A 27952-nucleotide genomic window follows, 5' to 3' on the forward strand; every position below is an offset into this window, starting at 1 on the left:
TTAAAGTATTTTCGATTGTATTTTGATTTTTTACAAACAAAGAGTAGTGTTAATTCTTGGAGTAAATCAATAATTCGTTAGGCCCAATGCGCATGGAAAAGATTACCTTATGTATGAAGAAATGCATTTTAAAACATTTCTTTTTCAAATCACTCACTATATTACTCTCTATTTAGTTTTAATTTTCCAATTCGATTCAGTTGTTGCTATAAGCTGTCGATGAAAATGCATATGTCGCCCTTTTAAGGTGTAAACATCAGTGTGATTTAATTTCTAATAATAGATCGCGTGTAATTATTGCGTATATAAGGGGAAAGGAAGTTTCCTTTTTGGCGTTTTTCCAGCATATATATACATGTTTCAAATATTATTCACATCTAGTTTTGATCAAATATACTTAAAAAATTGTGGTTATTATACATAATCTTGAATAATGATTTTTTATCTATTTTAAATAACGTGTAAAAGTTTTTAAGTATGTTTTTCAAAATTTTATACGACATAGACAACCCTGGTGTGTAATATGAATGTCAATTCAAAATCTTCCTTTTATATTATGAGGGATTTTTTCTCTAATATAAAGAATTTCTAAATTATCCCATTTGATTCAGTTTTAAAATTTTCTTGTATATTTTAAATATAAAAACACGTTTTTCCAGTTTTCTTTTATTAGTGAATGCTGTTTATCTTTTTTCCAGTCCAGTTAAGTCCTTTTCCCCATCTATTATCGCATGTCCAATGTTTTCCCTAGACTCAAGAGTTGGTCTTCCTCTACGTCTTCCCAGAGGCTCCATTCCTATTTGCTTCGGCCTCTAGTTTTCTGTTTTCTAGTTTTCTTGTTATTGATAATTCTGATCCCATTGGCTGCCATATTTCTGCAGCTCTTATTTTGTCGCCTCTTGTTAATTGTAGGCACGTACCATCTTATTCACTGTGTCCATTTAAGTTCGCTCCATATGGCTTAAAACTACAATACAACCCACTGATTTTTAATTTTTTCAGTCGTATATGAGGTATGATAAAAAATATGAATTCCACTCGAGAACAAAGTACCTGAATTGTTTATAATAAAGAAAATTAACTGATTTGTTATCGAAATATTGATAACATTTCAATTTTCCAACTTCTTTGTTGCAGTATTTTGTTGATATTTTAAAATAGTTGGATACACATAACAAAAGTAATTATTTTACAATTTAACATGAATAAAATGCTGAATAATAATTATGATCACAGCTTTTTTTCTACCAAATCACAATTACCTCAAAGTATCCACCTACTATTTCAATTTAGTTTCCATTCTACGACAAAATTCTCTAACATATTTCTAATTATATTGGAAGTTATAGTCTGATTGGTTTTCGTAAAAACCCTTTCCAAATGTTGGACGTTTGTAAACGGCCCTTATTTGTATACATTATCTGTCAAGTTACCCCAAAGGAAATAATCTGACGGGATTCAATCTAGTGACCTAACTGGCCCAAAAATCTCTGAATATCTGCGTATTACTATTCCATTAAAAGCATTTTCAAAATGTTGCTTTACTTCCAACGTACTATGGCATGTTGCGCCGTCCTGCTGGTACCAAATTGTTGCCGTTCAGGTATTGGTAGGTTATCAATAAAATCATACAATTTGTGTTCGTAACAAATTTAAATATCTTTATGAGATCATGGATTCCCGAAAAAATGGACCCGATTATTTTATCTTTGTAAATGCCACACCAACCAAACATTTGTTTTTAAATGAATATTGATCACGAGTCGTAATAGTGAATTTAGGATTGTTGTCATTTCACCATCGAAAATTTTGACAACTCACCGTTCCATTTGAACTAAATGTACCTTTGTCTGAAAAACATTATTTTTCTAACCATAAACAGATCAATTTTTTCTTGAATAAGAAAACAAAATTCTATTCTTTTATCAAAGTCTGAATTTCGGTTTATATGGGGGAAACTTATTCTCCTTCAAAGTTTTTGAAATTTTTCTACTACATTTTGTTGCAAACAAACCCCCTTATGTAGAAAATATAATTTTGCACTTACATATAACGTCGTCGCCTCACTTGTAACCGTCTTTTCTCGTTTCTTAAGGCCGCTTCACATAATGCGATACAACGTGCAAGAAATTGCATGCAAGTCTCTGTAAACAGTAAAACTAAACAAATTCCTAACCTTAAATTTTTACTAATATTTTGTACATAGCTTAACAATGAAAATAACGAAGCTAATTTTTACGAAAATCAGCTGATCTATTATGCCAAAAGTAACTAGATTGCAACTTGCATGCAATAAAAACGGCAAGAAATATTGTGACTTGCATTGCATTGCACGTTGTATTGCATCGTGTCTAGCGGCTTTTATCGAATTTACTTAAACATTTCGGTTGTATGGTGTATATTGTTTCCTTGATGTCTGTTATTAAATATTTCAGCTGCTTCCATATACGTTTTATAATTATCACCAACAATTAGCACAATTTCTATTTTTTCTTCTAAAGTCAATACCACAGGCATCTTTACTTTGAATTTATTTCAACTTGCAACAATATCATGGTAATCTAAATATATATCAATATGAAATTACGCATACTGTTTTAGAGTTGACATGAAAAATGCTACATGGCTATATATTTAAACATAGTTTACAATTTTAAATAAATTTTGTTTATGATAAATTCCGATATTATGAAAAATTAAGGTACTTTGCTTTTTCGTATACGACTGAGAGAAAGTTTCCCATATAATGCGAACTTAAGTGTACACAATTTCTTTGAAATATTCCTGCTAGTCAGTCTGCAATAAGCAGTGGCGTGGCTAGGTGAGATTTATTTAGTTCATAATTTTTTTAAATAAATAGAAATATGGCGGTCTTTAGACCATAGGCGAATGATGACAATGAAATTACACGGTGTAGTAAGAATGAAGACAGATATGAATTTAATAATAATAAAGATTTAGATATACAAATACAGCAAGTTATTTTAAATATATTCGAATGTTTATTATTGTAAAATATTCAGCAATCTGATAAAGCAATCATAATAAGAATTGCTGAATCAACTAGAATAAATAAATTCTCCATTTATCGAGTAGTTACGAAAGGGGTTGCGGTGCATCATTCACAGAACCGAAAAACATGTAAAGAAAAACTGAAATCAGTTGACAAAGCTACTCAAGATTTTATACGTAGTAGTATAGGTACAATTTATTGTTTATATAAGGAGAACATTAGAAGTAATACAGCAAAAGGTAGCAGATTATCCAGAATACAATTATACCAGTTTAGAAACATTGCGTCAAGTTTTGTCAGCATGTGGTTTTAAACACAAAAAACTGAATAAACGGATGGCAATATCCAAAATGGTCAAGGATAGTTTGATGGCGACAAAATATTTGCGTCAGATAAAACAAAATTGTCGGCAAGTGTTTTTATAATCTGCAATTGATATTGGAAGAACTATAACTTAATTGCCATTTCAACGTCTTCCATAGTTGGCTGGCTGTAATACCTGTTTTAAAAATTCGAATTTGTGTTATATGAGAATGTTAATAATAAAAATAATCTGAAATGTATATTATTTATTTAAGCAGATAAGAAACGTAGTAAATCGAAACTAGAATTATCTAATTTGAAATATTTGTCTGCTTCTCTTACACAGGTATCACCAGTGAATCAACAGATAACAAAATACATTTTATTTTTAGTGAATTCGTTCATTCTGTTTGGTTAAATCATGAATTTTTGTTTTAACGATCATCAATGAACTTGTTAGCTATTTTAAAATATTACAGTAATGAGCGTTAGGTAATAAATTGTGAGTTTTTTCAAACAAGTGTTCTTAAAATAAATATGATAGTAAACAGTAAAAGTTATACAGGACGTGTAGATAACATAAAATTAATAACAAAATATACTTTCATGCAGGTTTCATAAAATATGCTTATTTAAATAGATTCAATCAGATTGCTTTCAGAATGTTTTTAAGATTGGTATTGATGATGGTGATCTCTTGCTGCCGACGGATTTGGGTGTTAGTCGTGTTTATTGGGGTGGCTGACACCAACGTTGATCTGAAACATTTGAGGTGTAACCATCGATAACTACCAGGAAGGATCGGTCTTTTAAAAACTACTAAGCCAGTCAGTCGACAAATGATGACGACCAACAGTCCGATCTTAATTTATTTAGAGTGTTGGCATGCCAACCTCTGTCAAAAGACTTCGATATGTCCAATGCAATTGCTTTTGATTCCCCATATGCTGCTGACATACACCAGGAGATCCTTGGTGGATCTATGTTTACAAAAGCCTTATAGATGGTCGCTGATGAGGTTGTAGACTCAAGATATCTCAATATTTGCAGATTAACGACTTTCTCTATGTTTTTGGCAATGGCTGGAAGTAAAGCAATCGGACAAGTGGCTGGGAACAATTCTTTTTCCTTTTTTTTGGTATGGGTTGAAACCGAGCAAGTTTCGAATGTGCAAGGAAGAGACCTTTTTATATGATAGAGAACAGAGTTTGTATAATGGACTTCAACTGCGCATTTCTTCAAAACGATTCGTGGTATTCCATCGCGGCCAGTGACTATATTGATGTCCAAGCCTTTGGTTTTGCCACATCTCGATGTCCAAATTCTATATCTGGCATTGATGAACCATATCCAGGCAGGCTAGGTGGTATCTTTCCCGGATGCAGAGTTGAATTTGAAGCAAACTTGCGACCCAATAAGTCCGTCTTTACTATTGCGGTAACTCTGATTAACCCATCTTCTGCGATTAACGGTGGAATTTTTGACTTACAAAAGCATTGACTGACCGCTTTTGTTACGGACCAGAAAGAACTTGATCCATTTGGGCAATTGAGAAGTTTGTTTTTCACTCTTTCATTTTATCGTTCCTTGCAAGCATCTATGGTTTGTTTTCTGGTATTCCTCGAGATTCTAGACACTAGGATTTGAGTACCATTCGCAAGAAGCAGCATTTTTGTTGTTGACTGCTATAGTGCAGATTTAATCAAAACATGAATTGTTTTCTGCAAAGCCCTTGATGGAGTGCGGAATATAGAATACCATACCTGCCAAGATTACTTCCGGAATCTTATTTGCACACACTGGAGGGTAATAAGAAATAAAGTCAACAATTCCAACCAAAAATGAAAAGAAAATACTCTAGATACTTCCATTTTGCCAAATTTTACGCGGTTTAGGTGGATCCTAAGTTTAAATTTCTAGTTCACACGTTGCTGTAATTAGTTTGCGATCTGATGTTCCTAGTGGTGCATGTACAGTACAATAAATTGCAAGCTATTTCAAATAAGTGTTTTTAAAATAAATATGATATGGTAACACAGTAAAAGATATACGGGACGTATAGATGATATAAAATTAATAACAGAAAATACTTTAAGTCTTCATACTATTTGCTTGTATAAGAAGAAAATATTGTGGTTTTTTATCTTTGTTGTTTTATATGGTAGTAGTATGTGACTACTATACTATCGATAGTCTCTAAAAGAAATTAGTTAAAAACCGAAAAACAACCAGCAATGCAATGTAAAACGCAATATATCTTGATCACAAGCATACGAAGACGAAACTAATCTAATCTTGTAGTTGCAACTTTTCGAAGGAAGGAAAATTAGTTACTTTGGGTTCAACATGCAACCAAACGCCAGATCAGCTGATTAATTGGAGCGAACGAACAAGAGTTTTCTATGAAAAATTTTATCTTCTTATTGGTTCCTGATTTTTTTGCTAGCATTTATACAACTTTCATAGAATTTTGGCAGCCCCATAGATGAAAAAAGTGTTAGTTTTGATTACTAATAGCCATGATACAATAACGAAAATCCTAAACTTACATCCTAAAATATTAAACAATTTTTGAAATTCAGTACACCCTCTTGAAAGCAAACTAAAGGATTAGCAGATATAGTTTATTTGTAATTACTATTAACTAACCAGTAGAACAGCGCATCGTGCCATATATTTTAATTAATTAAAAAACAAACAGGAAAGATAAATATTCGGGAAGCCGACCGAAACGTTTGAGACGCTCACCCAAGAGAATTCAGTCAAAAATATTTTTGGTTTAAAAAAGCGGATAGTGGACACAGAATATCATCAATTCCAAGAAAAGTTGACTGATGAATACCTTTTTACCTTGCACAGTGGTAAACCTCTATGTTTATTGTACAATGGAGGTTTGAAAGTGTAAGATAGATACGTCATGAAGGGTTTAATTTACTTCAAAATTCACTTGCTTGTTCAATTTGGAAATTACCAGTATGTATGTATGTATGGATTTTGGGGTATCATATACACTGCGATGCAAAGGATCTATTGTGTCTCCCACTCTTGCTGCGATACTGGAGGACTCAATTTTCCAGCTAATCTGTTAATCCCACTCCTTTTAGAAAATCTGAAATGTGGAATGGAAGTAGCTGCCAAAGATCTTCGTCTTCTATTTAATACACTCCCAGGTGTAGTGCTCTGGAGTATTTCACACTTCGAGAGAATGTGCATAGAGGCATTATGTGCTACATCAAACATCTTCAGGTATCCATTGAGGTGACAATGCCCCGATAGGACTCCTGTTAGTATTTGCAAATGGTAATTACTTACGTTGATCCATTCAGCAGATCTTCTCTGGTTGTAGTTTACCAGGAGAGTCTTTGTCTGTCTCAGCCTCTGTAGATTATTCCAATAATTGGTTTTGCTCTTATCTACCTTCTTTTCCAACGCTTTTTCTATTGTTTTGTAGTTTATACCACAGAAGGGTTCAGGTAATATAATCAGGTAATATAATAAGGGCTTGTCTGTCCCCGCTTTAGGGAATTTATCAACTTCCCTTGACTCCGTTGTGTCCCGGAATCCATGGTATGGAAATTTTATTATTCTTGCCTAGCTCGATTAATTTTTCTAAGCAACCTCAAACGAATTTGGATTTTTATTACTAGTAGTTAATTAGTAAAAATGTTTCAATGAATGCTCCAAAAATATAAAACACTGTTTTTTGCAGATGTCTACTGAAAATGGAGTGGTACCGCCAACAGCCGATATGAGTGCGTTAAATATCGACCAAGTAAAAGATTCCCCGGCATCATCACCAACCCCAGGCGGAGATGCAAGTCGACTTACCTTCGAAGACAACTTCAAACATTTCGCAAAATTCGGAGATCCAAAATCAGACGGTAAACAGATCACTCTATCAAACAGCGACAAATGGATGAAGCAAGCCAAAATAATAGACGGCAAAAAAATTACGACCACAGATACTGGTATCTATTTTAAAAAATTGAAATCACAGAAAGTTTCTATCGTCCAGTATAAACAATTTTTGGAGGATTTAGCGAAAGCTAAAAAAACGGATGTGGATGAAATTAAAACTAAATTGGCCGAATGCGGGGCGCCTTTACTTCATGGCACTGTGAGTACTTTGTGAATCTTTTCTCTTTGCCCAAAATTACACATACCAATTTGCAGTGACAATTATTTCATCTGTTAGAAGACTAGTTGCTTCTTAGTACTTTTATCAATGGCATCGCCCAATATAGATTTCACTTCATAAAAAAATTCACTAATCATAAATAAATTTAAACAATGACTAATGTATTTTATAAACAAAGAAGTGCATAAAACAAAAATTTTATTGCGAAAAAATTAGTTTCAATTATTTTTTAAACAAAGCCTTGGACTCCAGGTAAGTATATGGGAGGCGAAAGATCTGGTAGTCCTAATCACAAGACACGCGCGTCGGTTATTACAGATATAATACAGATAAGGCCGCTGATTCCGATTACCGGTTCTGTGACATAAAGGACGAAACTACGATGCTCATCTTCTGTAACTGACATGGAGAAAAATCCAATATTTGGATCTAGTGGAAGATCGTTACCTCCAAGGCAGCGACGCCCGGAGGGTTCCGGATAATCTGCTTGGACTAGGGTGAGAGTGGCCAAGGGAACTGCCAAGGATTACCTAATCACCTGGAACTGATAAGTGCTTCCCATTCTTAGTACTAATGTCTTTGAAATAATTGAATCTGTTTTTCTGCAATTGCCACAATTGATCTAAACTATTGTGTTACCTGATTCATTGTTTGACTAGTAATGGCCAGTTATTATTCGAATTGTATATCTTGTTACATCGTTTTAACAACTTGGGATCGTTCTCTTGGTTATTAAATGTGAATATGGATGATTTCAGCTTATTATATACACATCTGAAATCTGTCACTAAAATTGAATATTAATCTTGGATACTGCCCTATTGAAATTAATTGTGGACATAAACACTGATCTACAAAAACTTTCTACGACAAATTATTGGAGGACAGACAGAAGGGGGAATATCTCATATAGGAGAAAATTTGAAAAAGAGAAATAACAGATCAAAAACCTTCCAGAATGGGGCTGGAGTAGACAAAGGGTATAGTATGAATGTAGCAATTGTACTCGTAGTTGAATGGAAATATGTCGAGTTAAAAAATCAACAAGCCGCATGTTGACAAAGAAGCTTCAAACAGATGGCTTACTAGCGGCAATCTCTTTCGCGTTGACACGAACAATGATGACGAAGAATAACAACCATCACCCGAATTCATCCACTATTAGAACAATATTACCTCGAAAAGAGGGTGGGAAAGACTTGCTCGACCTTCTTAACCTGTACTCTCGACAGGTAATGAAACTACGTGAACTCTTTTATAGAAAATCAGAAACCTCGTCCCTATCCATATTAATAAGGATAAGGATTACTCACCCCTCAACCTCGCATCACCAGAATCTGACTTGAATATAGTATTAGACACCGAGAAGCTGGAATAGTGGTCACGAAAGGCACTACACGTTAGACATCATCACGAATAACCAAGAAAAATGTTATCAAGGAACCGAACACTGAATCTGACAAATACAGAAAGTGCCAACAAACATCAAAGACCATTTAACATATAACATCTGCTTGTAGTGTATTAGCTAATATCAACTATTTACACCGGCATAACCAAGTATGCAACATTATCCACTAGAAACTAGCCAACAAGCTCGGTCTTCTCAATACGTATTACAAGTACCAGCCGCAGGAGGTGCTCGAAAATGACAATTTTAGACTCTACTATGATAGATCGATTATCATCGATAGACAGATGACGAATAACATACCTGACATCGTGGTGGTGGATAGAAGAGTCAATTCAGTCCTTCTTGTCGACGAAGCTATACCGTACACTCATAACGTTCTCAACAAACACCAGGAGAAACTGGCTAAATACGCGGATCTCGTTAATTGAGATTAAACATATGTGGAAATAGTCTCAGTTATTATGTCAGCAACCGGCGTCGTGCCTAAGACCCTGCACAATAGAATCTAAGCTGAGTAATGCATAATTCTTTCGCATAATAATAATAATAAGAGACTAACTGCATTCCAGCTCCTAGTGGAAGAAAAAGGTACTTTTATCCTTTTATCTTTTGGATGAACATGTATCTTCTTCTAGAGTTCATGATTTATATCGTGAAATTAAATTGTTATCTTCACGGTAGTTCATACCACCAACTCAATGTTGCACATTTTTATATAAACTATCACAAAAACAATAAGTTTTATGTACTAAATGTGAAGTATATAAATTTGTAATATTATTAAGATAATAGTCACAGTGGTAAAATTTATATTATTTATATTATTCAGTTGTTATTATTTCAAAAATTAAACAGTGCCAATCTCTCGAACAATATTTTTTTACTGTATAGTAAATCCTTCAAGAAGTTTTACCATACTTTCTTGTTAAATAATAAACACGTGTAAATCATTTTTTCACGTGTATATCTATTACTTCATCTATAAAACAAAATTTGCATAGCATAATATAGAGTTATATGTACGAGATGCGATAAACAAATTCTGTGAATCAACTTTTATGACAGCAATTCAGTTGTTATATTTAGTACCTACATATTTTGACAGATGTTTGAATCCATTCTGGTTTGTCATTGTGTTATTTTGTTTCATATTGGCAAAATGTGATAAAGATTACAAACCCTTAAAATCTGTCTGTTGTCAAAATGTTACAACTTTGAAAATTGTTCACAAGTGAATATGAGTCATTTAAGAACGCTGAACCGTCAAAAACTATAATAAAATGTTCACTAAATGGTTTACAAAAATGTGTCGACGGCTTTATTCTTTATCATAATAACGTCCTGTGTCGCTATTTATTTGCTAGTTTTAGGCCGTTGAAAGTTTTCCTGTTTCCACATTTGTCTGGCTTACCATATTTAAAGCCTTCATAAATTCCCCGAAAGGCTTTAATAATTTACCTTATTTGTATTCTAACATTGTTTTCTAATGTTTATCTTTAGCAATATACAGTAATTTCGGATATGTTAATAACAAAATAAAACTTACTCAAGGTAGATAAGTAATATTCTATCTTTTTAAGTATTCATGAATAGAAAAATATATTTGTTAAAAAAATAATCGATGCATTGTTTGATTTATCTCATTTCACACGAAATATTTGTATAGCTACATCCCATTATAACCACACACAGAAACTACAATTTACTCCGTAAAGTATCGTAGAAAAGGATTTCGTAATCTAATCGCTACACTAAGAGAAATAAATATTTCCTTGTTCCAATTATAAAGCCCATATAAGGTAAATTGACCCACAGTGAACCAAGGTACAGAGTGAATCATTTGACATTTCTTCGCTATTTTTTCTGTTAAAGAGAGTTTATCTCAATCATAAAGACATGGGTTGAACCTCATATAACATTATAGTGGCTGTTACCATTCAGTTAGTCCTAAGATCCTGTGGGGAGCGTTAATTTGTTTTTGCGCATTCCAAGTAAATTATGAGGCACATTTCACTGGAAATTTGCCACTTTACGGCTATTTACTTTTGAGTTTTCTTGTGGCAGTTAGTTAGATGATAACTTTAGTGGAAGTAAGAAACAACATTATTTCGGCGATTATCATTAAGTTAGTCCTGAAATGTTGTGGGAAACGTTAATTTGTTTTTACGCATTCCAAGGAAATTATCCGGCACATTTCACTAGAAATTTGCCACCACGTGGCTATTTAGTTTTATGAGTTTTCTTGTGGCAGTTAGTTAAATGATTACTTTAGTGGAAGGAAGAAATAACATTATTAGGCTATTACCATTCAGTTTGTCCTGAAATGTTGTGGGAAGCGCTACTTTGTTTTTGTGCATTCCAATTAAATTATCCGGCAAATTTCACTAAAAATATCCAACCACGTGGCTATTTAGTTTTGTTAATTTGTTAGTTAGATGATTACTTTATTGGTAGAAAAGCAAAGCGACAGGTATATTTCGTCTGAAATTATTTTGTTTTGTATTTATATCTGATATGGTGAAAATCTAACAGTAAACCAGTACACACCGAATCGATTAACTGGTTCACTGTGTACTAGTTTAGCGTGTACCACTTTGTATGACCATATCTTTTCTATAATTTTTCCATGGCTTGTCAAAAGAAAGACTGTAAAATTGGCAAAGATTCTGAAGAACAAATGAAAGAGGCACATGATCTAACACGTCATGGTCTTAGTTTAAGATAAGCAGTAAAAAGGACGGGTTGTGCTTATTCTATACTTAGGCGCTATTTTTTAGAGCAACAAAAACTGGTGGATTTAAGATAAGAAGTAAAAAGGACGGGTTGTGCTTATCCTATACTTAGGCGCTATTTTTTAGAGCAACAAAGACTAGGGGATTCAAGATAAGTAGTAAAAAGGACGGGTTGTGCTTATTCTATACTTAGGCGCTATTTTTTAGAGCAACAAAGACTAGGGGATTTAAGATAAGCAGTAAAAAGGACGGGTTGTGCTTATCCTATACCTAGGCGCTATTTTTTAGAGCAACAAAGACTAGGTGATTCAAGATAAGTAGTAAAAAGGACGGGTTGTGCTTATTCTATACTTAGGCGCTATTTTTTAGAGCAACAAAGACTAGGGGATTTAAGATAAGCTGTAAAAAGAACGGGTTGTGCTTATCCTATACCTAGGCGCTATTTTTTAGAGCAACAAAGACTATGGAATGCAGTTATATCAACACTCAATTATGAAGTATATGAAATTTTTACGTGTGAAAAGGAAACATCGTTAATCGTACTAATTTGGAAGGATTCTTTGACCATTCAATCTCGAAGAGACTTCCAGATAACGCCGTAAATCTGTTATTTTACTACATTCATTTATCAGTTATAATGTTTAAATGTCGGTTCACTATGTACATTGTAACTTGTTCAGTGTGTCCACAGTGTAGTACACAGTGAAACATATGACATTTGTCTGGTCAAGTATATGTATTGTTGGGAGTTAATTAGGTGTTATTTAATTCCAATAAAGCAAACAGTTTTTCAAACCGTTTTCCGAAGGTTTATTTTAAAAAATGTGGCAATAATAAATATTAGTGGTTCATTTTAGGACAGTTTACCCTATAGTTTGAAAAAAAATATTTAATGTAAATAACCGCTTAGTCAAGTTTGTACCTACTTAGGTGTGTTATCGTCACCTCAAAAGTTTGCTCGCCTGTTATAACTTAAATAGAATGAAACTACTTTTTTTTTTTCTCTTATTTCTCTCTAGTCTATTACATTTCGTGAATATTAATAATCGACTGAATTTTATTTTCAGCCTGCCAGTAAAGCCACGGCTGCAGTAGATCGTCTAACAGACACGTCAAAATACACTGGAACTCACAAACAGAGATTCGATGATTCCGGGAAAGGGAAAGGAATCGCCGGTAGAAAAGACATCGTAGATACCTCTGGATATGTTAGTGGATTTCAACATAAATAAAAAGGACATACAGATGCTCTTTCTATGTTTCAAGAATATAAAAGGACACCAGAAGTACATATATTCCACTATAATTTATTATAAATTTGACATATGACCTTAATAACTCTTTTCAAATAAAGGTGGAATCGCGTTTAATTCATGTATTACTATTCACTTGAACGTTATCTAGCTGAGCCATCATTTGAAAAGAATTATTAAAATTAAATTGTCAAATTAACTTCAGTGATATATACTTTGTTCTAACCTCGGGAAAAAAACTCCAAAATAAAGTGTAACTTAAAAGATATTTTTCAAAAAAAAAATATTTTTCTTAGATGACAGCGTACAAATTTGCAAACACAAAATTGTCCTTTCAATTTTTGTTTTATATAAACTGTAAATGGAAAGTGAAATTACTTTTACGAAAGTATTGTGAACGAATTTTTTCATGGATACAAAAAATTTCGTGTAATATTTCATTTATGATTCAGTTTCCAAATTTTTATATAACGAAATGCAAAATTTTTACTTTACAGTTTGTACAAAAATGATTGACGTTACTATCTTGAATAAAAAAAAAATATTGATATTTTTGCAATGAAAATGAAAACCATGTTATATTTTTTTGAAATATACCTTTGAATACTCTAAATATAAGTTTTGTATAAAATATTTTTAGCAATATATTTATAAGAATATATTATAAAATATATGTTCAAATTATATGTGTAAGTAGTTGTATCAAAATAAAACTGGGGATCAAAATAATGAAAAAAAATGAGATTATTGGTTTATATCTTTTAAAATACTTTTTCGCCCTGTCCTAGATTATTGGTAGTTGATTTATCAATTTCTTTTTGTGAAATAACTAATTAGACCTAGCACAATCTTGCTTCATACCTGACGGATCTAATAGATTCCTTATTCGTAAACCGAAGACTTTAAGGAAGAATTTTTACTTTTAGACAGAAAATTCGTAAGGATAACTTTTTATTTTTGACGTCATATATGAGAACGTGACGACGTCATCGCTAAAATTTTTAAATAGAAATGTGGGTGTTCTAATACAATATTTGAAAGGTCTTTTAAATACCCATTAATTGATATAAACATGTCTGAGTAGTTGATGTTTGTATTGGATTAAATAATATCGTGTTTTTCCGAACGATTCAGGTAAATAACTGATTGTGTATAAAATATAATCTATTTAAAGAAATAAAACGGAAACGTTATTTAGAATCACGCTAGTACACGTTATTATTGTTCTCTGTCAACTTTTCAATAAGTTTTACAACCGCGTTCCTTATGCTAGGTATTAGAAATCATACCCCAACCTACCGGGTAGACAACAAGCAACGCAGCCACGTATCACATCAAAATATGCTGCAATAATTAATAAATTGTTATTACAATAAATTGTATAATTCATTAAATACAACAAAATCTAAATTAAGTGCTCAAATTGTTTACTTTCAGCTAAAATACGATGAGAAAGTCGTGCCGCGAACTCTTCTCTATAACATCCGAAGTTATTTGTGCAACTTCAATGCGTATCCCTTCTTTAAGTTGCATTATATTTTGTGGTCAATGTTGATACCCGTTACTTTTCAAGTATCTCTATGAAAAGCAATCAAGAGAAGTCAAATCAGGTGACCTAGACGGCAATTCTATTGTTCCTTTTTGACCAAGCAATCGATTCGGAAATACGTTGTTAAAGTAGTTGCACACCAAGACAGCATGGTGTAGAAGCGCACCATCTTGCTGCAGCCATGAATCATTTTAGTTTGGAAACTGGTTCAATTCAAAAAGCGACAATTTTTTTAGAAATTCTAAATATCGAGGACCTGTTAACGTTTCTTCCATAAAGTATGGTCCAATAATTCTATTATCTATTATTACCGCTAAAACATTAACTTTCTTTAAGTATTGAGAACGATACGGATTTTCCGTAGCCCAGTACCGATAAGTTTGACAATTGACATGACCCTATACTTAAAATGTAGCTTCATCAGTAAAAAGAACCTTTCTTAAAAACATCGGATCACTGCTATTTTGTTCCATTATAATTTAACAAAGCTCAGTTCTTCTATTAAAATCGTCCTTTAAAAGTACTTGTACTAAACTTATTTCCTTGCCTAAACCGGAAACTGTGAGAACTCGCAAATGAGAAATCGATTGAAGCATTTACGAACATAAACCGAAACATGAAACGAAACAGCCCACATATGAAATATCAATAGTGTCACTTGTCACATTTCAATGTCAATTTGTCATTTTTATTAATGGAGACGTGAATGTGAAAAACTCAAACAGGAACAATTTTTCTATATTAATATTTGTATAGAAATCTTATTAAATGGATATCACGTAAGTTACTTTTATAACTGCCACTTATACTATTTAACGATTACTGAATACCCGTTTTTTTTAGGTATAAAGATAAATACGACACATCCTCTGATGGATCTTCAACCAAGAAAAAACACAAGAAAGAACATAAACGCAAACATAAAAAGCACATCTCCGAAAAAACAGAAAAAGATAAAAGTAAAAAACACAAGAAGCATAAAAAACATAAACACCGAGTCTCAGATTCGCCAGATGATGCTAATGGAAGATACACTCCTGTGAAAGAAGGAAATGGCCTAATTACTAACGGTAACACTAATACTGATATACCTACAACACATCCTGAATCAGTTGTTGATGTCATATCTAAAGGTTTGCTTATTGTTTTTAAAATCTCTTGAACCCATAATAACAAGTTTGCTTATTTAATAGGATTAATTTCTGATCGACTGACAGAAATAGTTTCTTCTGAAAGTGATGGTGTCCCAGAAGCAGATTGTGATAGTGTGGACATCGATATGAGTGTTATTGAAGCAGATATGGATTTAGAAGAATTGATGAAACAAAAAGAACTTTTACAAGCACAGTTGGCAAAAGCTGAAAGTTTAAATACACCAATTGAAAACAATGAAGTTGAGAAAGTAGTAGATGAGATTATTTTGTTGGATGATTCAGATGATCAAGAACCGGTACCTACTGCTCCAAAAAGAAAAAAATCTAGGAGTCGTGACAGGAAAATTGAAAGTCGCAATAAGGATGAATCAAAGAAAAAAACCAATCACAGTACTAGAGAAGTTCACTCTCACAGAGAAGATAAAAGAGATAGGTATGTTTTTTCATCAATCACTATAATTTTTTAATTATTAAGCACTTAATTATAACACATTAACTGTTGAAAATCAATATTACTATTAAGATAAAATCACCAGAGCCAGACAGTGCACTTGTAACCAACACTTTCTAGTTTAATCCTTACAATTAATAAAAGTTTTGTTGTCTTCCTCTATCTGTAGAGATAGAATTAGAAATAGGATACCTTGCATATATTTACCAAAGTAAACCACTGACATTCCGCCATTTAGTGAAGTAGGCAAGAATTATTTCTGTTGGTGCCAGTAAAATTGTGATATTTATGTGAATTCTAATAAGATTTTGCTAAGGTAAGCACACTTAAATACAGAGTCTTAAAATTCAGATTGAAAGTATATACTGGTTATTTTTAGTGTTATGTAACTTAGAGTGATAAGCATTTTATTGCAGGGCCTAAAATCAAAGTTACTTGTTTTTTGTTTAAATGATGGGTGTGTTGACATTGGGTAGATATATTTTTGATTCATATCAGTGGTTGACATTTTATGTGGACTATAAGTACAATGAAGAATAAGTTGTGTCACAAATTAGACAAAAATAAATTGAGGAAAAAAATACTGACTTTTTTTAATTTGAGATGCTCAAAAAAATAGTGGCACGGAGAGAAGAGCTGATGTCTTCAGCTCTGTCTGCCTGCAGAAATAGTATATCTCTAGCAACTGCTGCAAAACAGTTTAATGTACCAAAAACCACCTTTTGGGGAAAATTTCATGGAAAATATCTTGAGCACTAGAAATGCGACTTTCCTCAATTTTTGCCTCAGAATAAGAAGAAAAAATTGTTGTATGGATTAAATTTATGACAAAGAGGAAGTTTCTCGTATCAACAATTAATTTAATATCATCTGCAAGGAAACTAGCAGATGAGTTGAAAATTGATTTTCATGTAAAAAATTACAAGATCAAACGCAAATGGTTTCGAGGTTTTATTTGTTGCCATGCAAATGTGATCCAGTGTATTAGCCATAATTTTACTAAAAATCAGTCTGAAGTCACTAAAAAAGCAAATTAAAAACTGGTTTATAGCGATAATGGAATACTTGAAGTCCGTTTTGTAAGATCATATACTAAAAGACCTGTGCAGAATATTTAATGCAAACTAAACAGCATTTTGTTGGAATCCAAAGAGACTAACTCTTAGCTGAGAGTGGTAATCAGTCAGTTTATCAAACCTCCAACAAAGGTGAAGAGTGACTGACATTATTTATAAATTGTAGTGTTGCATTTCGTAACACCTCCAACAATAATATTTAGATTCTGTAGAATCCCACTAATATGAGTAGAAAATTTTCTCAAAGAATGGGGACTAGGTAATTTGGCAAAAGGCTGGATGATGTCCCAGATTTTTTTTCAATATATAAAAAACATATCTACACCCTTTAAAAAGATATTACCTTGGTTTCTTTCAAATGTACAAAAGACAAATAAGAAAAAGATTCTATCAATTGTCTCTTCAGATTCTTGGAAGGAGTATAATAAGAAAAAATTTGCAAAGGAACAAAAATAAAAAAACAAGATTGAAAGAAAAAAGAAAAAGAAGCTCAGATGGAGAAAAGCAACTGAAGAAAATAGTCTAATAACAAAATGCATACTTTTTGCAATGATGACGTGAATAAGTGCAATAAATATGTGTTAGTATCGTTTATAGGTGGAAAAATAAACTCACATGTTTACACATGTCTGCATCATTCCAAGAAAAATTAAATGATGAGATTAATGTCATGACATTTAACTGTATATACACTGCTAAAAAAACCTTTGTTACAAATGAAGAACCACATCAAATTGTAGGATTGTTGAGTTTACCTGAAATAGTGACGGCAAATATTTTTAAAAATCCTATACCAGATGTTTTGAAAAAAATAATTTTTACTCAAGGACCTATGTAAAATCTACATTTGTCATATACCAATAATGATGCTTTTTGTATTTAAATAATTAGAATTATACTATTTTGTTTTTGACAATTCAATTGATTCAATAAACATGAATCCCCTACCATTCTTGCAGAGAAAGCATTCCTAGAAATTTTGCATAAAAAATCCTTCGACCTAATTCTCTATATGGATGCCTCCAAAACTGAATCCTGTATCAGTTGTGCAGTCACTACAAACAAGAAACTTCCAGTTACCTTTGACGTGTAATTTTTACATTGGTTTGCCAAAGTTGTCACATTCCTGTGTCTGTTAAGCACATCCTCACACACTGCAGAAAATACTCTAAGGCATACCAGCAAGTTGATATGAAAACCAACCTCAAGGCGACACTTAACTGCCCAACAGAAATGAAAAAAATCCTTTAGTTTCTTGAAGCCATATGAGAAAATATAATTAATTTATGTAGTGTAATAGATTTTGGAACAGTCCTTTATTTAACTTATGTGTAATATGATTGTTAACTGAAAGAAAAAAAATGGTTATTAATTTAGCAGTATTAACAGACTGTCTGCCACTGGTATTGTGTGATGTCTGACTTTGGTCATGCCCTGTCTGTGTCTAGTATAGGACCATTATCATTTTTAAATAAAAAAACGCGTATCCAAAAAAATAAAAATCTTTACTTCTAATTATATCAGTTTACTTATACTAACTATTTAATAGCTCTGCTTAAATTTGGAAGATATTCTTTATTTTTTTATTTGAAATTATTTTTTACAACAAATATCCTCACTAAAGTACTTTTACTGGCGCTCTTACATTACCAGAAATATTATTTTTATATATTTAATTTTCTTATTGGACTTTTATATCTTGGTATTTGAATAAGCAATTCAAATTTCCAAATTCTATATTTCAGGCATATCCGTGAATCAGATCGTTATCGCAATAGATATGGTAGGGATCAATCACGTGATAGATCTAGGTCTCATTACCATGATTCTACTAGGCATAGGTCAAGAGATAGATCCAGGGAGATGAGATCTAGAGATTCACATTCTTATAGAGATAGGCAAAGAACAAATAATGATCGAGATAAAAGACATAAAGATTCAACAAAATCGAGAAGTGTCAAACTTGACAAATTCAAAGATTCATTGAGTGAAGGACAGAAACGTCAAGAAAGTAGTGATAGCAGTGAAGTGGAAATGGATATCGATTTAAATGAGGAAGATGAGGAAACTATTATTGAACACAGAAGGAAGCAAAGGGAGGAATTATTAAAGGTAACTATTAATCTAATCTTACATTAAAACAATTGTTTGATACATTTTATTCTTGCAGAGATTAAGTGCTAGTAACTCAAAATCTGGTAATGTAGAATCCAATATGTCTGCTTCACAATCTCCCGAAGTGCAGATTGTTGAAGACTCCCAAAATATTACCCCAGAATGTCCCAAACCGTCTACAACACATACATTGAATAAACCAAAAGAAAACATTAAAATTGATATAAAACAAAATAATCAAGACGACGAAGCACATACCCCACCACTTTTACCTAATATGAAAACAGTTGAAATGGTCTCTAATGATAAGAAAAATGAAAAACATAAAAAATCAGAATGGGATATGTTTGCTGAACAAGATATTTATAAAGTTAATACCGTAAGTATATTTATACCACACTAGAATGTAAAGATATGTCATTTTTATATTATAAAAGTAACTTCAATCATTATTCAGCAATTGGGAATTACTTGAAAATAATGTATTTTAAAAATTGTTCTAGTCTTCTCCAAATGCCATTACTACTAAAGGCTCGGGGGCTGAAAATCCATCTCTTACTGATAATTGGGATGATGCTGAAGGATATTATCGAGTGAGAATTAGTGAAATATTAGATTCTCGTTATATGGTATATGGGTACACTGGACAGGGAGTGTTTAGTAATGTTATTAGAGCTAGAGATCAGGCAAGAGGCGGACAAGATGTAGCTGTTAAAATTATTAGAAATAATGAAATCATGTAAGTTTTTTTTATTGAATATCTTAACATATTTAGTTAGTTACAAATTCAAATTCCCTCTATATCAATGAAATTATATTTTTTGATGACTAGAGCACAACTCTCTGTACAGGTCGATACAATAAAATATCAAATATTATATAGCTAAAGTCGTCCGAAAAAAATAGTTACATCAAGTGCAGAAAATAGAATATTTCATTAAGTATGACTGATAGTTTATTATCTTGTCACACTTGTATGATATATGTTGCGCAATGTACTGTTTTTTCAAGAGATACAGCGTTTGCTCTCAGGGTGACGGTGACCAAAATACCCACCTGGGTTGAGTGGAAGAAAACACTAAAGAGCATGTTTTAACTTGCCAGTGATTAACCCGTGATTGCTACCAATAAAATCGTTTTCATTAACTGATACAAATAGGTTTCTGTGACCCACCACCACCACCCACTGGCACTGTGGCCCTCAAAGAGCCTTGGCCTCGTTCACTAAATTCCCCCAGTCATCACGGTCCAACGCTCGGTGTCTCCACCCCCTCACATCTAGCTCCCAAAGATTCTCTGCGACATCATCCAGCCATAGTTTGCGTGGTCCTTAAGGCAGTTGCCGGCCCTCGGGCTTTGCGCACCCCCGCTTCTCAGGCATATGCTCCAAGTGGCCTAACCATCGGGTCTGTCCCTCTTGACTTCTGTCACCAGGCTGGGGTCTTCATAGAGCCGGTAGAGCTCGATGTCGGTCCATATCTATCGCAACCCCCCCTCCCATCTCGCTAGCGGAGAATTGTGCGATAGATCCCCATTTCGTTCTCCAATTCAGTAAAGTGACTTTAGCAGTAGTTGGAAACTTATATTAATGTGACTGTAAAGGACCATAAATTTACCTAGCTAATTTATAGTTATTATTGTAATAATAAAGATTTACTCATTAAGCCAAGTTGTACACTGACCGCTCTTAAGGGGACCAACGTCATAGTTAATTGATTCCAAGTGTCCCTTAGACCGTTAATGTATCAAATTACTTTTATTCTATATTGATGTGACTAACGACCATAAATATAATAATATGGTGGCTAAACACCCCAGATGGGTAACGCCGCTCTTACGAGCTTTCTAGATTTTTTTTTTCTTTGTTTCGGGGTAGATCAGTCCCCATTCTCTTCTGTTTATATCTTGTGGCACATATCCTGCCAGGCTCGTCTATCTTTCGTTTTTTCTTGCCAGTTCCACATCCCAATTCTCTTAAGGTCGTCTTTTACCTCTTGCCACCATGTAGACCTTGGTCTTCCTCTTCTAGCACTTCCAGGGTTCCAATCTAATATTGAGTACGCTACTGTTTCCTCTCCTGCTCTCCATACATGTCCCAGCCATCTTGCTCTTTGTTGTTTAATTTTTCTTACTATGTCCTCTTTAATTTCTTGTGCTATTTCATAGTTCATTCTTCTTCGGTACTCATTTTCTGTTAGTTTTACTGGTCCTAATATTGTTCTTAATATTTTTCTCTCAACAATTCTTAAGTCTTCTTCTTGCTTTTTTGTCATAGTCATAGTTTCTGCAGCATGACCATAAATATACATTTCTATAATTATTTATAGCTTTTGTATACAAAGATTAATATTTAAGACAGCATATACATGGATACTGGGCTCTTAATATTTTGACATTTGTCGAGTACCATAGTGGGATTATTGAAACAAAGTTTGATTAATTATTTTCTTGCTTAATAAGTAGTTTCTCCCAAAGTACTGAATTAAGTTTTTTAACTTGTTTATGTTAACCAACAGATACGATGAGAAAGTTGTTTGTTAGAGATTAAGAATTCAAATTTTGGTTATTAAGTATTAAGTAGTTTTAATACGAAGAATATGGTCAACCATCATTCATTAGCACTAATATTCTTAAACTTGTATTTTGTATGCTACTGGTATCCTTCTAATTTTTTTTACAATTTACACCTGCTGAATCATCACCCATCTTGGTCTAGTTTTTTGGCGATTCCATTTGTAATACATATTTTGTCATCTAGTTGTAAATTTACATAGTGCATTTTTATCCCAATCTACTTTTAAGTAATTAATTTTAGGCACAAGACTGGATTGAAAGAATTAGAAATATTGAAAAAACTCAATGATGCCGATCCAGATGATAAATTACACTGCCTTAGGTTGATAAGACATTTTTTTCACAAACAGCACCTTTGTATGGTTTTTGAACCACTTGCCATGAATCTTAGAGAAGTTTTGAAAAAATATGGAAAAGATGTAGGTCTGCACGTTAAGGCAGTTAGAAGTTATACTCAACAATTATTATTAGCATTAAAGTTACTGAAAAAAACAGGAATTTTGCACGCTGGTAGGTAATTTTTTTTATATACAAACATAGTACGTCTAACATATGTTTTTTAGATATTAAACCAGATAACATCTTGGTCAATGAAAGCAAGCACCTTTTAAAACTTTGTGACTTTGGATCTGCCTCAAAGATAAATGAAAATGAAATAACCCCATACTTAGTGTCAAGATTTTATAGAGCCCCCGAAATAATTCTTGGTATGACTTACGATTATGGTATTGATATGTGGTCGGCCGCTTGTACCATTTATGAGTTATATACTGGTCGGATAATGTTTTCTGGAAAATCAAATAATCAGATGTTGAAATTTTTTATGGATGTCAAAGGAAAGTTTCCAAACAAGGTTATCAGAAAAGGGGCCTTCAAAGACCAACATTTTGATTCAAACTATAATTTTTTGTATCATGAAATTGATAAGGTTACTGAGAGGGTGAGTTATTTGTTTTCATTATTCTAAATCTTGTTTAAATGTAAAGGTTCATATATTTAATGTGATATTTTTTTCATATTTAAAAAATGTTGAATAAAATTCGTCATTTGGTATTAGTAAATATTTATTGGTAGAGAAAAAATCATTTGGGTGTAATTCTGTTGATTTGGGAAGCCATTTGATAGCACAATGTTAGATATATTCTGTTATTAAAAGTTAATGGGAAGTTATAGAACTGTAGGCCTAATTTTATTTTATACTAAATCCTAGCTCCAATGTTAATTTCTTGAAGATTTTGCTCACTTGTTCACTTTTCTGAGATCAAAATATTATGGCGGATGGAACATATTTACAATTTTTGAAATTGTAGATTTACTTGTGAATATGTTTTTTAAATGAAAAGTTTTGTTTCGGTTGATATCATATTTAGTAATAATTTCCTGGGTTCTTTGTACTTTGAAGAAACAGTAACCATTTTATATTATATTTTGTTAAGAAATAAAGGTCTACTTTATGTTACCAAGTTAGGCCCGTTTCAGAAAGGACCGATGAACAATGCTGATGATCGGTTCCTGCCTGTCAAGTAAATTGTTTTCACATTAATGCGTATCATCAGTTGTCAGCATGTTTCTGAGAAGTACAGAACATCGCGTCTTTGTCGCTTTCTGTGTAAAATATTAATAAAAACGATAAACGAAAATCCGGCAGGAAATGGGTCCATCCTTTATATCAACAAAGGACCAATAAAAGGCACTTTTTTCACCATATACTTTTTGAATAGTCAATAATAATTATTATATTTGCAATTTTATGTTTTATAGCTTTCATAAAAGAGGGAAAACATTAAATGAATACAAAAAATATGGAGAGATTAATACTGAGATACGAAACAACTCAAAAGATAATTAAATATTAATATTTATGCATTATGGTGAACATTTAGCCCTGTCAACTCCAACAAAGTAGGTCAGTTCATTTTGTCATGTTTGTTTTGGAGGCATATCCATTCCATGATAGAGGGGAAGAAACATAAGAGACTATCTGCTAGGGTCTTAAATTAAAATATCCAGAAGAGAAATTAAATAAAAATGATTGTGGACAATTTAAACCAGCATTAGGAAAAGTTCTGATACAGCTTCTTACTGGTGGGTTTCATAAGATTCACGAAACATGAAGCAATATTTCAGAGACTAATAGCTCTGCGTCGAAACGGTATTTTTCTTTATTTATCGTAATTTTCCTTTGCAACAAAAATAATAGTGAATTTAAACAAGCTTGCAACAATGCATCGAAATTACAACTGATGATTGCTTACATGTGAAAATTTCTTATCAAATGGCCTTAAGTTTAACTGATGAACTGAAAACATGTGAACGACACGTATAAAACAATGTAAAAGACGAATGATCAGTACTGATCATCAATCTTTTCTTAATCGGGCCTTGAAGTATAATTGGAATAACAAAATAGGAAGAAACAAAAAAAATTATTGCAGTGTCGTATTTTAAATATAAATCTTGATTTTCAAACTTTACAAAAATGCATATAATTTCATAGTAGGTACCAGGTTGTGAAAATAATATACCAAATAAATTATTCCATTTCTTCTATTACAAAACCTGGGAACCACCGGAAATATAAGAATAATCACTACAAATGTCCACCTTATGGTTTGTGTCACTGTCAGTATCATTTACTTGCAGTATTGTTCCTCCTAGTATCTAATTTTGAATGATGTGGATTGAGAGGTCTCAACATAAAACTGTCTTACATACAGTGTTTCCTATTCATTGATATATACATGTATAGGTGTTTATACTGTTACACTATCTGATTATTGTTTTACTTCTAATTTCACACTTTTTTCTTTACTTGTTTTTCTTCATCAACGTTTGAGTTATATTGTGCCGTATATTTTTAGCCTTGATAAAGTTCAAATGAAAGTTCGAAATATTGTCATTTTAAAAAACTCTTGGACAGTTTTATTTCGAGTCTTCAACCCGCAACACCATATGAAATTATAATTATTAATATTAAATGAACTTTGGTGTTACTTAATAAAATGTATCATAAAATATATCAAACTCTTTAACTTCTATCAAAACTATACTTAGCTTGGTGAAAGTTCAGTTTAAAAAATATTTTGAAAAGACTCCTTTATGTCACTCTGATTTTAATATGGTTTCACAAAGCTTTAAGTTTCATAATTTCCAATGTATATTTGTAAGCATAATGGAATATCCTGCATATATTATTGTTAAAGTAATTATTTTAAGATGGAGGTATTTGTTGACAACTTTATAAATGACACAACTTATTCAGTCCAAATGCACTAATTTTATATACAATAAACGATACCATTATCGCTATTTCTAAATAATTTTATATTAGACTGATAGAAAATAAAATTAATTTTTCTTTTTCTTTAGGAAAAAGTCGTAGTTATGTCTGTGATAAAGGTAACACGTGATTTACAATCTGAACTCATAGGAGGACAAAGTTTACCTGCAGACCAACTACGAAAAGTTACCCAGCTCAAAGACCTTCTGGAAAAAGGCTTGGCGATCGATCCAGCCAAAAGGATCAGTCTCAATAATGCCTTAACACATCCTTTCATACAAGATAAAATCTAGAAGTGGTTTAGAGAGGTAAACAAAAAGAGGAAATCCACAAATGTTTTTAAAATATTTTTTTTTCTACAACATGCTTTTACACTGTTAAGGAGGTTGTCTGTACATGATAGTTAAGAGAATGTAAATGTTCATATTTGAATAAATCTTTAATCAGTTTTATCATTTTCTCATGTGAATAGGATTCAAAGTAAAATTCCTGATCCATTTAAAAAAACAGCTATTTTGCGATCATTTTGGGTACATTCTTTTAATTGTTTTGCAAATTTATAATTATTTGAATTATAATTTTAACTTTTTCTATTTGTCCCAAAATATTTGCAAAATAATTTTAGTACCTTGAAACCGTTACCAGTACATTGTTGTTTTGTTACAGAAAATCGTAGCTGGAAATTCGAATTGTGAGAGAATCTTCGCTACAACCAGATGGTTTAAGAATTTAAAGGTATTTTTAGTGGGAAAACAACATACAATATATTACTTTTTGTTTTAACGAATACATTTTTAAAAACCTACTACCCTAAGTTATTGATTTGACTATATACAACTGATGTTCTCAAATAGCAACATGATTACTACACCAATTACTCCAACATAGACTTTTTCTTATAGTCATCATCTGGGAATATATTTTTCATATTGCTTTAGTTCAGTGGTTACTTGACATTACCAAATGGTAGTTCAGCCCAATGTGGGCCTTAGTCTTCTCTACATTCAATACTATTGTAAACTTTTCGATTTTTCACACTAAACACACTGTTTACTATAACTATATTAACACTCACAACAACACTGACTGGTCCTTGTAGATATGAACTAGAAGTTTATGGAAGGCTTGAAGGACTAGACATTGAACTTGTGAATGCGGATTTAGATATAGTAAATAGTATGTTCATTATAATTATTATCAACAGTTCCAAAAATTTATATTATTATTTTATTATGTGTGTTCTTTATTCTCTTTTACATTTTATCTTCTTCCATTTGTTGAACATTTCCGAACTATCTGATTCTCTACAATTTAATAAAGTATGTGATATCCCCTCTACATGTATGGATGGATTTTGGGGTATCATATACACTGTGTCCCAAATGATCTTTTGTGTCTCCCCCTCTTGCTGCCATACTGGAGAACCCAAATTTACAGCGTTAATTCCACTCCTTTTAAGAAGTCTAAAATGTGGGATTGCTGTAATTGACAGAGAGCTTCGTCTTCTATTCCAAGCGCTCCCAGGTGTAGTGCTCTGGGGTTCCTTAGTGTTTCACACTTTGAGAGAATGTGGATAGATCCTCTCTACACAATAATACACTATATTACCCAAGATTGATCTTGCTGTCTACTTCTCTTTGAAAAAGGGTTGATTTGATAAAAAAACTCCAAAATATTGCTTTTATAGCAAACTTATAACAATATCAATTTTTTACCATTTAAAGTGAAAAATTGATAGCTACACATCAGTTGTTATCAAAAAAATGTATTCAAACTGATCAAAATAGAAATACTTCTTATCTACAATTCTCACCAGCCATGTTTTCTTTCCAGTGAGAGAGCTAAGTCATACAAAGAAACGATTCGTAATGATGTGATTAAATAGTTTACAACGTTAACGAGCTTAGGAATTGTCTATCGAAAGAAAGGATAAGTATTTTGTATGTCAAAAATATATCATCTAATTTTCTTATTTCTCTTTTAGTTTTGAATCCAAAATATAGTCTGATATTCAGTATGCAAGGTAAGTATGTACTCGTATTATCCATACAGTTTCTTTAGAATTTAAAATAAATGAAAATACTTTTTGTAAGCAGTAAACATCAATTTAAGAGCTAATTTTGCTGTTTTTCAGGGGATAGAAGTTTTAAATAAAAATTAATAGTTTGTAATTCTAAATATCCTCTCCAGCAAAATTAACGCATTTTTTATTTGGCTACAACTTTTAATGAAATAACCAATGTTTTATTACTGCCAAAGAAGAACAAGGTATGTTTTTCATGTTTTTGATAATATGTAAACTTGATAAAATGCAATAAATGGTTTATTTTCAAATCTTTTAAGTTTTATGTTTAAAAAGAACCTTGACGTTCACCAAAAATTTAATCTAACCACCAAAAAAAGTGCTGTTGCTATTGCCTTGATTGCTTGCGAGTGGCACAAGGATTCCAAATGGTATAATCGTCGATTTCTAGAACATCGAAAGGTTTTCCAAGAGTCTGGAAAGAATCCGAGGATAAGGGAACAACTTTTAGAGTTTAATTTGAAGCGCAAAGTACAGACTACTGTAAATATTGAAGAGTACGACTACAGTTTACTAGAGAATATAATGTTCTAAAACAAGTCAAGATTTTTAATATTTGGTAACAATTGACTCATTCCAAAGAAAAGTGACCAAAAAAAGTAAGCAATGCTCACCAAGATAAGCGTATCAGGTAGCATTGGCTTATTGAAAAAGATGGTAACAGGTATATTGTTGATGTATTTTTACCACAAGTTTTACATTGTCGAAAAAAATTTCTATTTAGGTATGACAGTGCAAAATTACCTCAAATAAGCATTGGTTATTCTTTAATTATTTTTTAGATTTTATTTCAAACTATTTTACATACTTTTTTGTT

The 27952-nt window shown here is 32.2% G+C and overlaps 2 protein-coding genes across 4 annotated transcripts in view; both read left to right on the forward strand.

Moving 5' to 3' along the window:
• LOC130444182 (tubulin polymerization-promoting protein homolog) overlaps window positions 1-13592 on the forward strand; it is a 27471-nt gene extending 13879 nt beyond the window's left edge. For both annotated transcript variants that reach the window (XM_056779228.1, XM_056779226.1), the window contains exons 2-3: window positions 7026-7433; window positions 12668-13592. In XM_056779228.1, coding sequence (XP_056635206.1) covers window positions 7026-7433; window positions 12668-12832 — 573 coding nt within the window. In that variant the 3' untranslated portion in view covers window positions 12833-13592. The remainder of the gene's footprint in view (window positions 1-7025; window positions 7434-12667) is intronic.
• A 1414-nt stretch (window positions 13593-15006) lies between these two features.
• On the forward strand, window positions 15007-27386 carry LOC130443826 (serine/threonine-protein kinase PRP4 homolog). Of its 2 annotated transcripts, XR_008909887.1 has the most exons (12): window positions 15069-15181; window positions 15246-15535; window positions 15596-15989; window positions 18829-19195; window positions 19254-19577; window positions 19702-19937; window positions 22014-22282; window positions 22336-22712; window positions 25142-25360; window positions 25719-25787; window positions 26886-27075; window positions 27187-27386. XR_008909887.1 is itself a non-coding variant. In XM_056778688.1 (9 exons), the coding sequence occupies exons 1-9, from the start codon at window positions 15171-15173 to the stop codon at window positions 25343-25345; spliced, it is 2472 nt and encodes an 823-aa protein (XP_056634666.1). In that variant the 5' UTR covers window positions 15007-15170; the 3' UTR covers window positions 25346-25500. The 2 variants fall into 2 exon arrangements, 1 of the variants encoding a protein (XP_056634666.1); XM_056778688.1 differs by lacking the exons at window positions 25719-25787; window positions 26886-27075; window positions 27187-27386 and having other exon boundaries at window positions 15007-15181; window positions 25142-25500.
• Window positions 27387-27952: the final 566 nt, after the last annotated feature.

This window comes from Diorhabda sublineata, chromosome 5, assembly GCF_026230105.1.
Source record: "Diorhabda sublineata isolate icDioSubl1.1 chromosome 5, icDioSubl1.1, whole genome shotgun sequence".
NCBI classification, from domain to species: domain Eukaryota; kingdom Metazoa; phylum Arthropoda; class Insecta; order Coleoptera; family Chrysomelidae; genus Diorhabda; species Diorhabda sublineata.

What these genes read in the sequence shown, in the direction of transcription:
- LOC130443826 (XM_056778688.1), top strand. An exon ending in ATATTTATAAAGTTAATACC is followed by an intron (nt 19,578 to 19,701) that starts GTAAGTATATTT and finishes AAATTGTTCTAG; the next exon opens with TCTTCTCCAAATGCCATTAC. An exon ending in TTGATAAGGTTACTGAGAGG is followed by an intron (nt 22,713 to 25,141) that starts GTGAGTTATTTG and finishes CTTTTTCTTTAG; the next exon opens with GAAAAAGTCGTAGTTATGTC.